Source organism: Coffea arabica, chromosome 8e (genome assembly GCF_036785885.1).
Source record: "Coffea arabica cultivar ET-39 chromosome 8e, Coffea Arabica ET-39 HiFi, whole genome shotgun sequence".
Lineage (NCBI taxonomy): Eukaryota > Viridiplantae > Streptophyta > Magnoliopsida > Gentianales > Rubiaceae > Coffea > Coffea arabica.
This window is the reverse complement of record NC_092324.1, coordinates 39,400,250-39,414,983: the sequence shown is the minus strand read 5'-3', so window position 1 is coordinate 39,414,983 and position 14,734 is coordinate 39,400,250. Positions and strand designations below refer to the sequence as shown.

The following is a 14,734-nucleotide window of genomic DNA, read 5'->3' as shown; positions in this document are numbered from 1 at the left end:
CAACAACAACTCAAGCATGTGACCTAGTAGTGCAAGTTGTTTTGGAATGTGAAAGGTCTTGTGTATGAACTTTGGTAGCAGGCTTTACATTTTGTTTGAAATTCCAAGACCCAGTGGGTTTGTTAAAACCTGATTGGATTTCAAGATCGGATTTCAGTTTTATTCAGTTGAATTGCTGATTTGTTAACAATTCAACTAGTATGAGGATCCGAAAATTTTCTTATTTTCGTCATATATTACTGGTTTATTTAAATAGTTATTCACTCATTTTCTCCGAATTATTTAATTCGACTACTTAAAATCCATTTATATGGAAAAACGCATCTCTTATGTTTTAAAGCATTTTGTTAGAAAATTTACTTTTCGAAAACTCGTTTAGTTCGGAACAACGAGTACACGTTTTTCGAGACTATATTTGAATCGAGAGTATATTAATTTTGGAGAAGTAAGAATGATCAACAGTAGATTAAGAAAAGTTAATTTGAGATTTGAGGAGTTAAAACTCAACTCATGTGAGGACTCGCAAAATTTATTATTTTAAATTCCATTTCGAGCTTATTTAAATATTTAATTGTCCATTTACTCCGCCCATTTACTCCGAATATTATTTTCTAACCTATTTAGACCTAAATACATGGAATTATAGTTTCATTATATTTTTAAAGTGACTTGTTTCAAAAATTAATTTTGGAAGCTCGTTTAGTGAAAATAGTGAAAACGTGTTTGGAAATTTTAACCGATTGAGAGTACAATAAGTTTGAAAAATTGGAGACTTACACAATGGTTCTAAAATAGGTAATTTTATGTTTAAGTACTCAAGTGATAGTTATTAGTACTATCGTTATAAGAAATTCTTGGAGGTTTCGCTTTATCGCGCTTAATTTGGAAATATGGGTTTCACACGCGCAATTTAATTGAGGGACTTTAGACCCTTATTTTGGGACAATTAAGAGTGAATAATATTAATATGAATACAAGTGCATTAGAGGTTTAGTACACAAGTGAAACAAACCCGAGAGGAATTGAGCACAAAACGCGCGCGTACGCGCGCTAGTGAGAGTTGACTTTTGTGCACAAGGCCACTAACTACCAAGCTTCTCTAGGAAGCCTCTTTTGATCAGCCTTTTCTCCTTTTTCTTCACTCCATGGTCGGCTGTAACTCTTAGCAAGGAGAAGAACAAAGCTTCATTTCATTTCACTTCCAATCTTTCATCCATTTCACCTCAAATTTTGCACACAAACTCACAACAACTTGGAGCATCACCTAAGCTAGGAAAAGAGCTTGCTTTTCGCGGTTTTCTTGGCCAAGGAGAGGACCGAAAATTTCTGTTTTGCACACCAAGTGAAGTACGTAACGATCAAACCTTGAAAACTTGGTTTATGGAAGTTCTAGTGCTCATATATACTCATGCATGTTAGTGGGTAGCATTATTTTGAGGAAAATTTGGTTGTGTGGGCTCTATGAACTCCCACCTTGGATATATGGACTGATTTGTGATGTTTTGATGGTAATAATGTTTATTTAGTGCTTAAACTAGTGGATTAATGTTGGGTTGTTGATAGAAACTCAAGGATGGTGCAATGACCAAAAGTGACCATTTTGCCCCTGCTTTGTTCGAGCACTTTGGTACGAAATTTTGAGGTTCTAATGGCTTGTTTATGTTGTTTACATGTTATATTGAGTGTGTAAAAAGTTTCATTGAAAAATAACTTGATTTGGTCACCCAAATGTTGAGTTTACAAAAGCTTAGAAATCTAGAAACTATTCCCATATTCACCCAGGCAGTGTTTTTGTTTTGGCTATAACTCATCGCTCTGATGTCAGAATTGAGTACCGTTTGCGGCACTGGAAACTAGACATTCCCAGATTTCCTTTGGTATATAATGCACGTCCTGGTTCCACTTGTGTGAGGCAAACCATTCGTTTGAAATTCGCTGTCCTGTTTTGTTGCTTCCTGGAAGGCAGCACATGAGATGTAACTTGATGCTCACGAATGAGCTAGTTATGGACAGATTTCGAAAATGATTTCTTCTAAGAAAATGTAGCCTTGTGAATCTATTGTCCAATGCCATAAACCATGCTCAATTCCGAGTTGAATTGAGTGATTTATGATCAAAATCCGAAACTGGTTTGGTGAAGGAAAACCATGCATTTGGACAGATTTGAAACTAACGATGCTTTGGGACTTGTTATCCGAAACTTCTTGGTGTTAATCACCATCAAACATATCTTGGATGTTTAATAAACATTGTCTACTAAAATGTACCATGTTCGTAAGGATTTCATGTGGCCAAAAGCTTGGAAAAAGGACATTTTGTACCCAAGGCAGTTTTGCCTTGAAATTTTAGAAACTAGGGTGTTTTAGTTAACCAACTCTCCGTGATTGTTTATCCATGAAATTTGGCAGAGAAATACTCCTTATATGTTAGTATTATACTGCTGGTTTTGGTGCTATTTCGAAGCCGTTTCATTGCTCAACTAAACTTCCAAAGTTCGTGACTTGATTTTGGAAAACCCTTGTTTCACAAGGAAATTTGGGTAACTTTGAGCTACCATATCTTGGTGCTCGATACTCCAATTCTTGTTCCGTTTGTTTTATTTTAAACTTGGATTGCAACTCTAATAGAGTTCCAAATTTCAAAGGTTATTTCGGATCAAGTGAATTTTGCCGAATTTTCAAAATTGGCCAAAAACCAACCTAAACCTGTCTTCAATGCCCCAGAACAGCAACTTTGAGCTAATTTTTGGATCCCTTCCGTTTAGAATCATGGAAAAGTGTCTTCTAAGAACTTTTAGTACTTTCTAAGAGGTTTCCAACGGTACCAAGTTTTCCAATTTTAGAATTGTAGAGAATGAGATACGATTTTTCAAAGTATGGGTGACAAATCTGAAATTTCCGAACTTAAAGGAAATTGAGGGTTGCGAACCCTCTATTTTCCTTTGATATTGCTAGACCGTTTTGCACTTGATTTCAAAGATGAAAATCAGATTTCGCTTGTGTTTTAAAACCCCATTTTTGAGCCTCGATTTACGAGTAATTAAGGCTCATTTTCGTGAAATTTTCTTAGATTGTACAAGTGTGGAATCTTCCTCGATAATTAGGGGTTTTAAGCGATAGTGTGTAATAGACAATTACTATTTGCTCAAGTGCTCAAGGAGACCTTTAAGAGGATCTCGAGGGGAACATCTAAAGGCTCGTTTACGCACTTACTCCCTTGTTTTGATTGGTGAGTGTCAAGTGCATGAACTTGTTGTTAAATGGTTATCTGTTTCTTATCCGTTATGTGAATTTGAAATTTTGAGACGAGGGTGTACTTTACCGCACTTGTTCTCTTTCAAATGAAATTATATTCGTATTTTGCTATGTGAATGCATATCCAACTTATACATGGTAATGTGGATGTGATTCGTAATTGTGATTCGTAATTGTGATTCCTATTTGAAATCGTCGATTTGAGCGTTGCTCATCGACTTATATTCGTATTCGTATTCGTATTCGTATTCGTATTCGGGGGACGCCCAAACTCGTTAGCTAACTTTGCGAATCGAGCCAATCGAGCCAGCATGGGTTTGGTCGATAAGTTTAGCAAATCATGAGATATTCGTAGAGCATGATCTATTGGAGAGATCTTGCTCGGCATTACTCGTGCAGTATTGCCATGATATACTCGAGTATTATCAAAAAATTTGATGAGTGGGCCCGGTAAGGGGGTGTAACAGTGACGGGATTCGAAGAAAAGTGGTGTATCTACGGATTTGATACTTATGTGGTTGACGGAGTGTCAACATGATTTGTGATCAAGACTTTGACTCGACTACGTGGAATTTAGCTCCTGAGCTACAGTATCCTTGAACTGTTTCTGTTTATTTTTCCTATTCGAAATGTGAATTATTCGAACTTGATAGCTTTACTTACAATGTAATTGTTGTTACTACTTGGATTATGTGTTTGCATGTGTGTTTCTTGGCCTCACCGAGTATTGGCTCATTCCATTAGTTTGTTTTCCTTAACAGGAACCCGTTTGGAAGGAGTTAAGCAAATGCCGACTTGAGGCACTTTTGTATTAGTGTTTTAATTGTAATCGACTAGACACTTTTGGATGTTGTATATATTTGGGAATTGATGTATCTTTTGGATCCTGATGTAGGAATTGGGTAACTGATGTATTTTGAACTCGTGGTGCAAGACTTGGATATTCGATTATAGAAGCAACTTTTCCTTATTAGACTAGTATAAATTGTTATATATTGTTAAGCTTGAATCGATTTGTCTCGAGTCCTGGCGAGAGCTGGGCAGGCGTTCCGCAGATACCCTTGGGTTCGCCCTTGGGAGAAGTGGGGGCGTCACAACTAGTCTTATCTTTGAACGCACTTCAGATTTTCTGTATAGGTCTCTATTCAAGTTAAAAAAGACGTTATTTTACTTAATAATACTGCTGACATGTTTTATGATTTCACTTCAAACATTTAGCTTGCCTTTCGCTTCTTTTTTCCCTTTTACACAATTTTGTTACAATTCAAAACCCTATTGGTGTCATTTTCTGCTCAGAAGGCGAAAGCAATTCTTCAATGGAACAATGCTTTTTCTTTTTTGTGCAAGTGAAACAAACAATTTTTCCAGTTCCTTATTGTTCAGCAACCTATTCGAGAGTAGGTCCATAAAGGACTTGCAACTTCTTTCGTCTATGGTAAGAAAAATAATTTTCATCTATAAAATTGCTCTTGTCCCTTAAATAATTTTCTTTTTATCGTTTATAATAAGTAAATGATCAAATGCTCATCTTCAACCTGACCTGTCAAACTGGAATTGAATAATGTCAGTTGTCTTTATTTTGTTTTGAGACTGAACATTTTTTTATGAGTATGTACAAAAAAAAACTAACTCACAATCTTGTCAGAAGTTATATTGCTTGGCTTTTATTAATATCTAAACAAAGAATGCAAGATGCAAAATCGAAACTTGTTCCAAATATCAAATGAATGTCATGCATGTTACTTAATGCTTAATTTACCTCTTCTAGTTTTCAACATGGATTCACATGCATGAGATATTGGCCATTGCAATCTACAAGAAGGGGAATAAAAAAAATCATTTCATGTCATAAATTAGTTACTACTCCAAATTGATACTATCTAATTTGAGAAAACATTTTTTGATACTAGACCAGTAATTGATGAATTTTTACTCTATCAAGTCCAAGACAGGAGAGAATTCATTAAACATTTTTTTGACATTAAATATAGAGTTTGAAAGTTTTGTTGCATCTAATGGTTCAATATAGCCCTTTAAGAACATTTAATTACTTGATTTAGACCATGAACCTATTATTGCAAATCATCGTATCAATTTACATGGTCTTATTCAATGTGAAACAAGATTAATTATTTGTTAGCATTGGTCTATTAAATTTTGATGATATTGAAAATTTTTCTTGCATTTTTAAATATTAACAAAAAATAAATTGATAAATTGTTAATTATATTAGGCTTTAAACTCAAGTTACATAGGAAGGAAACCTCACCTCGCTATCAATTACACTTTGAAGAAATCAAAGAGCAAAAGGAGAACTTTGACATTATTAATGAAGGTAACAAACATGACATTAAGAAGATGACTAGGCTTAACTCTGTTAAGAATTTGAATAAAATCCACTCATCTATTCTTAGTGAAATGATTGCACATATAGGCATGGAGTTTGAAACTAAAGATCTATCTTGGCAATTCTATTTGGCATATGCCAAACTAGCTAGATTTGGTGTTAGAAAAAGTGAAAATTACATTACCAAGTAGGGCAAATTGATTACCAAAACATTTTGTTACAGCGCTGAAGGAAAACGGGAAAAAGATACACGAGATGTTTGTGTGAAAGTCCCTCGCCCAGAAACAAGATGTGGTTGTTTGGCACGAATAAGAGTTAATTGTCGCCAAATTAGCAAGTTTCGTGTGATTGAATTTGTGGAAGAGCATAATCATTATCTTTCAAACCCGAATAAAACTAACTTGCATAGAAGCCACAACAATATTATTTTTAACTTACCTACTGACATTGAAATGACATATAATATGGGGATTACACTAAAAATTGCTCATGAGTTTATGGCCAAGCAAGCTAGAGGATGATAAAATATAGGTTTTATTCCAAAAGATTATAAAAATTATTTATGTTCCAAGAGATGTGAAGATAGAGGATATAAGATTTCATTTACCGATTGAATCAATTGAAAACAAGACCGTCTTGATTCGAGTGTGTAGTTAGGTACTAAGTTATTTAGTGGTAAAAAGGCAAATGGAGTTTTTTGGATGGTTTGCTGTGTTTGCTAAAAGAAATATTCACCAAGATGGAGATTTATTAGGAAATTGGTTTTATTTCTTTTAGTCAAAATCCTTATTTTGTGTGGAAGTAACTAATTTCCTAATTGGTTTTAGTTATTTGGAGTAGTTGCCAAGTTATTTCCTATTTTTTTTTAGGATTTAGAAGTTATTTCCTATTCTCTTTAAGTCTAGGAATTAATATTGGCTTCTTATTGTTATTTGATTTTTTGGCCAAGTAATTTTCTATATAAATAGGTAGATTGGCATACTACAAAGACATATAAGAAAAGGAGTGAGAGAGTTCTTAGTAAGTGAGAAAGTTATACAAGAGTTGGGCTCGAAAATCAAACTGTAATTTTGCAGTATTTTTTTGCACATAATAAGAATAGTTTTTCTCCCTGTGGACGTAGGCTTGGTGCTCAAGCCGAACCACGTTAATTCTTGTGCACTACTTATCGTTCGTGCTAGTAATTATTTTCTATTAAATTATTGATTTTTTCTTTTTTCTATCTCAAATAGTTGGCCCAATACGCTAACAAGTGATATCAGAGCTCCGTTGGGCTTCTGGTTAACTATTTGAGATTGAGTGGTTAGTGGTATACCACAGCGTTTGGAACTATATAGTTTCTGATTCAACCGTTTAATGGAACTACATGTTTCACTCTTTGGCAAAGAAGAGTGAAAAATGTTGTAGTTCAACAAGGTTTGGCAAAAGCGTTGACTGATAAGAACAAAAAGTCAAAGAGCATGAAGGATGATGAATTTGAAGAGTTGAACGCAAGGCATGCAAGCACGATTTAGCTCTATGTTATGGACAACATTATAAGTAATGTGATAGATGAGAAAGATCCTGCAATGGACCTCTGAAAAAATTGAAAAATATTTATCTGGCTAAAAGTTTATCCAACAAATTGCATTTGAAGAGACAACTTTATACGCTAAAGATGGAGGAGGGTGGTAGCCTCATGGATCACATGAATACGGTCAACGAAATTCTGGATCAACTCCAAAATTTTGGCATAGAAATTGAGGAAGAAGGTAAGGCCATTTTAGTTCTTAGCTCAATCTCTGATTCTTATGAAAGTGTTGTAACAACCCTATTGTATGGAAAAGACACTTTAGAGTTTAAGAATGTGCAGTCCTTTTGTGTTGGATCATAAAAAATAAAAGAAGGCAAACCAAGATGTGACACAAAAAGTTGCGTTAATTGCTTGAGATGAGAATAACAGAGAAAAAAACTTGGCGGTGAATCTAAGGCAAGTGGTTCAAAGGTACAGAGAAAGGGTGGAGTCCAGTACTTTGATTGTCATGAGTTTAGGCATATCAAAAGATATTGCCCTCATCGAAAGAAAAATGATGAGAATGAGCATGATAATGTTGTTGGATATATATTGGATGGAGATATTCTCACAATCTTTAAAGGTAATAATACTTCTTCTTGTGATGATTGGATTTTAGATTCTGGATGTGTTTTACATGTTTGCTCCAAATTAAACTATTTTGATACTCTCCAAAGAAAGAAGGGAGATTTTGTCTTTGGGTAATAGATATACTTGTGAAGTCAAAGGTGTTGGAGTAGTGAAAATCAAAATGCTGAATGAATAAGTTCGTTCTTTGGGTGAGGTGACTTATGTTCCAAAGTTACAAAGGAATCTAATTTCTTTAAACCAGTTAAACTCCAAAGGCTACCATTCTTTAGCTGCAGGTGGAGCCTTGAAAATGACACATGGCAATATGGTCTTGCTGATGGGGAAAAAGTATGGTAATTTGTGCCATTTGAATACCTCAATGGATTGGGAACATAGTGCAAGGAAGGGGTTCCAAGAATGCTCCCAAATTACAAATGGTGGAGAGAGGAAAAATCATACTATGGGAGAGGGTGAATTGAGGGCTCCCTTGCGAGTCAACTAGATGTTGGACTGGATTAGCAACACATGCTCATTTGTCAATTGAATCAATTGAAAACAAGACCGTCTTGATTTGAGTATACAGTTAGGCACTAAGGTATTAGGTGGTAAAAAGGCAAATGGAGTTTTTTGGATGGTTTGTTATATTTGCTAAAGGAAATATTCATCAAGGTGGAGATTTATTAAGAAATTGGCTCAATTTCTTTTAGTCAAGATCCTTATTTTGTATGGAAGTAATTAATTTTCTAATTGATTTTAGTTATTTGGAGTACTTGCCAAGTTATTCCTATTTTGTTTAGGATTTAAAATTTTTTCTATTATGTATAAGTCTAGAAATTAGTATTAGTTTTCTATTGTTATTTGATTTTTTGGTCAACTAATGTTCTATATAAATAGGTAGATTGACATACTACAAAAACACTTAAGAAAATGAGTAAGAGAGTTCTTAGTAAATGTAAGGGTTATACAAGAGTTGGGTTTGAGAATCAAGTTGTAATCTTGTAATATTTTTTCTTTTAGGTGTTTTCAAACTGAATAGCACAAGTGTTTGGATGCTAAATTTCATGATTATGGTGAAGTTGAATTTGTGAGAAAATATAAGATACCCTTTTTGAAAAAAGTTATTGTCATACTGTTCTTCATGACTCGTTAGATAATAAGTTTGATTGTAGTTGTATATAGTTTCAATTTATTGGAATTTTTTGTTCTCATTTTTTCAAAGTATTTACAATGAGAAATATTGTCAAGATTTCAAGTGAATACGTATTAAAAAGTTAGACATGTAAAGTAAAAATTAGATTTTATGGAGATGAAGATTCTATTGTTAACAGTGACGGAGCCAGGAATTTTTTTTTGGGGGGGCCAAAATTTTTTCCTAATAAAATTATCTTAATATATTGTGTTCAAAATAATTTTCTTCTATTTAAATATATGACATCTAAAATTATCAAATATTAAATTTAATTATAAAGGTACGTCTATTCATAAATATGCGGTAGATAACCTTTGATTAAATATCTTATAATATTACAAACCATCCAATTTGTACATTGTACATTATGAGAAGATGCTCTCCAATATGTCACCTATGCAATATATATATATATAACTATGTAATATAAATGTAACTATTTTCAATTGAAAAAAGATAAAAGTTATGTTAACATACTTTGAAATTTCAATATCTTTTCTTAGAAGTAAATTGAGTTCTACGCTCTTTCATAGAACTAAATTCATCTGTGATTGAATCACTGCTAAATTTTTCAGTAACTTCCTTTTCTATATACACAGTTTAACAATCATGCAAGAAATTATCTTCCATCTTGTTTTGGAGTTTTGTCTTGATTATTTTCATAATTGAAAATGCCCACTCTGTAATTGCAGTTGATACAGGAAGAGTAAGAACAAGTCTATCAATAAGAGGATATATCACTGATTTTCTTTTCTTCACCAAGCCTTGACATAACTCATGAATACCAGATAATTCTTGCAATTCAGGATGATTTGGAATGTCGAGTTCAAAATGTTGAAGTTCTATTCTTAGACGTACTAGTTCTTGCTCCATAAAATCATTCGGATAGAACTTCTCTGCAAGTTTACAAATATCATCAATCTTGAACAGTATAAATCCATTTCTAGGATTTAAAGCAGTGCTCAAAACAAGCAATTCCACGGTATGATCATTAAACCTGCTATGTAACTCTTGCAATTGATAATCAATTGTGGCAAGAAATATATCCATTCGATAATAATGCTCCACACTAATCTCATCATGATGACTTCGAGATCTACCACGTCTTGCAATATATTAAGCATTCATACATAGGATATCAATTTGATGTTGCTCAAAAAATAATTTAACTTTCACCAAGAAATCATCCCATCCCGAATCTCGAAAATTCTTCAGTAGTTTTATTGTGCTTGAGACAAGATACATTGCATTCAAAATATCTTGAGATTTACATTGCAATGCTATACAAAAAAGATGAGTAATTTCCACAATGTCTTTCATAAGATGCAAAGTGAAAACAAACTTAAAAGATAACAACTGATTCAAAACAAAATTTGCATCTCCACGTTAGAGAGTATGAACCTCTATCTACTGCAATGTTATTTAAAACCACACAAGTAACATTGAACATTTTCAATAAACTAGAAATAGAATCCAAATGAGAACCCCAACGAGTATTTCCAGCTCGTTTTAAAGTGCCAATTTGATTAAGTCCCTTTCCAATTTCAAGTTTACCATTAGCAATCTTAGTAGCAACTTCAATTGCTTGAGCCTCCTTTAATTCATCATTACGTTTGCTAGATGTAGTAACAATGTTGATAATAAAAACTAAATTGGAGAAGAATTGGTGAACAGAAGCTACTTCTCTAGAAGCTGCAACTAAAGCAAATTGAATCCTATGAGCCAAACAATGAATGTAACAGGCATATGGACATTCATGGCAAATTAAAGTTTGCAAACCATTCCATTCAAAGATGACTAATTCATATATATATATATATCAACTCTCATAATATAAATTAAAATTGCAAAAATTTTGGGGGGGCCAATTTTATTTTACACACATATTTACATATTATGAATTAAAATTCTTAAAACTTAGGGGGGCCATGGCCCCCCTCTGCCTCCCCTTGGCTCCATCATTGATTGTTAACACAGACAGTTTAGATCCCAAACTGGTCTCAAGTATGTGGTATAGAGAATTGTGTATATTATATATTCAATTAACTACACAAGCAGCAAAAACAGAGGAAACCTACAAAATTGCAAAAATAGTCTTCTTAAGATGTTTGAGATAATGGATGCAAGATTACAAGGTGAAGTGGCCTCTCAAAAATCAAGTGCAACTACTAATCCCATGAGCCTAGGGGTGTAAACGAACCAAGCAGTTCGCAAGCTGTTTGGTCAAATGATCCACTCAACTCGACATTGATTGAGTTCCAGTCGATCTCAAGCAACTTGTTCAGCCAAACAAGTCGAGTATCGATCATTTGTAGTTAAGTTCGATAGCTTGTTGAGTCTAATCAAGTAATGCCTACTATATATAAAGAAATATATATATCTATAATAGTATGTACTAAATTACATATTTAGTTACCGAGATCGTATAGATTTCAAACATACCTCTTTTGCCATGATAAGGAAAGAAGGGTTAAAATATAAATTAGTGCACAAAACAATGTCAAAAAACTCTCAAAACATCAGGTTCTCTCAAAATATCGACCATAGAAGCATTTTAACACCTTTGAAAAATGGAAAGAACCCTTAGCCACCATCTCACTGCCTCAATTCTCTCTTCTTACTATGATGTGAAATTATAAATTTTTCATAGAAAAATTTTGACTTCTACTCACCATCTCAAGAACCCTAGTTGTCATCATCCAGGTTTTGCTATTGTCAAGTAGAGCTTGGGGTTAGATATAGGTAATTTTTTGCTTCATTTTTATTCTTTGATGTTATTGTTGATATTAGATACAAGAACATTAATAAGTTTCTTTTCGAGCTTTTGAAGAGCAAATTTGTAGTTGTATGAAGTATTAATTAACATTTAAAATTTTAGGAAAAAACCTTAATTTTTCTTTTGAGTTTGGGATTTTCTGTCGAAATGCATTGGAATTGCCTACTTAAGAGTTAAACCCAACGAAGGAAGGAAGAGTTCACAAGAAAATCATGACCAGCAGTACTCCCTCAACTAGTTGTTCCTCACTATCCACAAGGATGGGTAAGTCTTTGATCTCCTTCAACCGCATATTTGTTAGATGAGTAGTTGGTGACAAATTTGCCTTTAAATATTAGAAAATCTAATATGTGTAATGCTGGTTTATTAAGTACTTCAACTAGGAAATCTAATCCTTGTATGTTGGTTTAGTTCTTGGATTTTCACTCTACGGGTATGTCTTTTAGCAATTAGAAGATCTTGATACCTTTTAGTTGATTTTTGTACTTGATTTTACTTAAAGTATTGACAGTCAAAATTTACAATCTTTATTTCTAGTAGAACTTTTTAAAACTAAGTTAAATCTGAATATCTAGCTTGTTTGCTTTTAGTAAATGATGGTGGAACTCATGAATTTTGGCAAATACAACTTCATTTCCTTGTTTGATAATAGCTGTATTTTGAAGGATGATACAAACTTTAGGTCATATATATGACCTGAATTTCCTCACTTTTGTGTGTGACTTTTCATAACAAAGGGATAGCATTATTTCTTGAGACTCATGGAGGTTTAAAAGTATTAAGCATTTTTTTTCTTTTTGTTCCTGCTACAGATTCTCTTGTTGGGTTTGCTAAATAGTTTTAGAGGAGTATTTGAGAATTAATTTCTCGAGTACCTTTCTGGAGTGATTTCTTATCATACCTTCTAGCGAAGTAAATTATAATATTTCTATTTAAATGGTTTTTACCCAAGGATGCAGCTCTAAAAACCTTAGGCTATTATCTTTTGGCTTTGGGAAAGTTTCTTGACTAGTAAATATCCTTTGCAATTCTTTTTGGTCGAAGACTGATCAGCAATATAATAGTAGTCTAACATGGAAACGTGATTTGGGGTATTAATATGTTGCTTAGAAGTTCTTTCTACTAGTTTGTACTAGATGCACATGTTCACTTTATATTGCTCAAATAGAGTAATTACACTTGTCCAGAAAAATACTTGCATTACCAGTCCCTGGCCTTCAGTGTTCTAGTGGATCGTGTTAGCACTAAGTTTCCTTTCATTTCATTTTTTCTTCATATTTACTGTTGGTATATGTAAGAATGTTTGCTTTGTTACCTTCTTGAATAGAAAATTGTATAGATATATAGTACACACAAACGAATAGATTGCAATTTGTATTTGTGATTCATGAACTAATATACAATATCCTGATTATTAGTTTAACCCTTTAATATGTTAATTGTTGCTATTTATCTGTTCAAGATGCATTACGTCCATTAGAACTTGATGTTTCTTCTAATCTAAATATGTCAAATGAAGACTCATCTAGTCTAATATTTGTGAGCAACAAAACAACAACTCCTTTAGAAGCTACTACTCAAGCAACTACTCCAGCTGCTCTTGAAGATACTACTCAAGTTGCTTTTGAAGTTGCAACTCAAGTTGGTGGTGAAGCTACTAAAACTGCTGTGAAAAATTCAAGTGAAAAGCAAACTGGTGTGGTAAAGAAAAGGACTTTAATGTCAAAGGCTTGGGAAGACTTTGAACCAATTATAGAAAATGGTGTAGCCAAAGTTAAGTGTTTACATTGTCAAACAAAGCTATTGAGGAGTAAATTCAAGGCAACAACCAACGTGTTAAAGCACCGACAAAGTTGCGATGCTCAAAAGGCCGAGTTTAGAAAAGCTGAACAGCAAAGTAAGTTGAATTTCTAGCTAGCTGATGCCTTTTTACCAGCTGTACTAGTTTTACATTCCGAAAGTTTAACATGCAACAGATGAGGGAGTCAGCAGCGCATTGGATATTAATGCACGAACATTCGTTTACCATCTCATCTTAGAAGAAGAGGGTTTCAACTTAATGAAAAAATATGGGATGGCGGAGTGGCGAAAAATCTCTCGCACCATAGCCAAGACAGATTGCATAGCTATTTATGATCTCAAAAAGAAAAATCTAAATAATTTATTAAAATCAGTGAACAAAATTATCTTGACTACATATATGTGAAAGTCAAAAAAGCGGAAAATATAGTACATGATTCTAATCAGCCATTGGATTGACTCTAATTGGAGGCTACAGAAGAGAGTTCTCAACTTTGTCCATATACTACCTCCTCGACAAGATGTTGAAATTTCAGATGCCATCTTCAAGTGTTTAAAGGATTGGGGAATCAAAAGTAAGATTTATACTATTTCAATTGACAATACTTCTAACAATGATGTGGCAGTAAGAATTATGAAAGACAACTTATCAAGGGTCAAGAAGCTGATGTGCGGAGGCAAGCTATTCCACGTTTGCTGTTGTGCTCAATTTTATGGTTCAAGATAGATTTAGTGAGATAGTTGACACCACTAACAATATTAGGGAGAGTGTGGATTTTGTGGCCAAATCGGATAATAGAGCATTACTATTTGTCGAGATTATACAACAATTATAACTACTCGGGAGGAAATTGATCCACAACTGTAGAACAAGATGGAACTCCACATTTGAGATGCTTAGATGTACTTTGAAATTCAAAAATATTTTTTCAAGATTTTGAGATAGAGAAGTGTATTATGAAAGTTGTTCCTCAATGGAAGATTGGGAGAAGGTAGAGAAATTATGCTCTCTTTTGGAGAGTTTATGGGCAACTACACAAATCATATCAGGAAGTGACTATCTAATGCAATCCGAAGATTCAATTGGTGTGGCGTCAAGTGAAGATCAAGCTCAAGCTGGTTCGCATCATTTTTAAGTGCTGAGTTGTCTAATTAAGTATTAAACCTAATTTCTTACATTATTTAGAGTGTTTTTAGTGATAATTTAGTCATTAAAATTAGTGAAATAATCGACTAAGTAAGGACA

At 33.5% G+C, this 14,734-nt stretch overlaps 1 protein-coding gene across 1 annotated transcript; it reads right to left on the bottom strand.

The window, feature by feature from the left end:
* Window positions 1-9,512: 9,512 nt before the first annotated feature.
* LOC140012766 (uncharacterized) lies at window positions 9,513-9,962 on the bottom strand. Its single transcript, XM_072061063.1, has one exon. The coding sequence runs from the start codon at window positions 9,960-9,962 to the stop codon at window positions 9,513-9,515; it is 450 nt and encodes a 149-aa protein (XP_071917164.1).
* Window positions 9,963-14,734: the final 4,772 nt, after the last annotated feature.

Excerpts from the sequence above, each read along its gene's own strand:
- LOC140012766 (XM_072061063.1), bottom strand. The coding sequence starts at position 9,962 with ATGGATATATTTCTTGCCACAATTGATTATCAATTGCAAGAGTTACAT.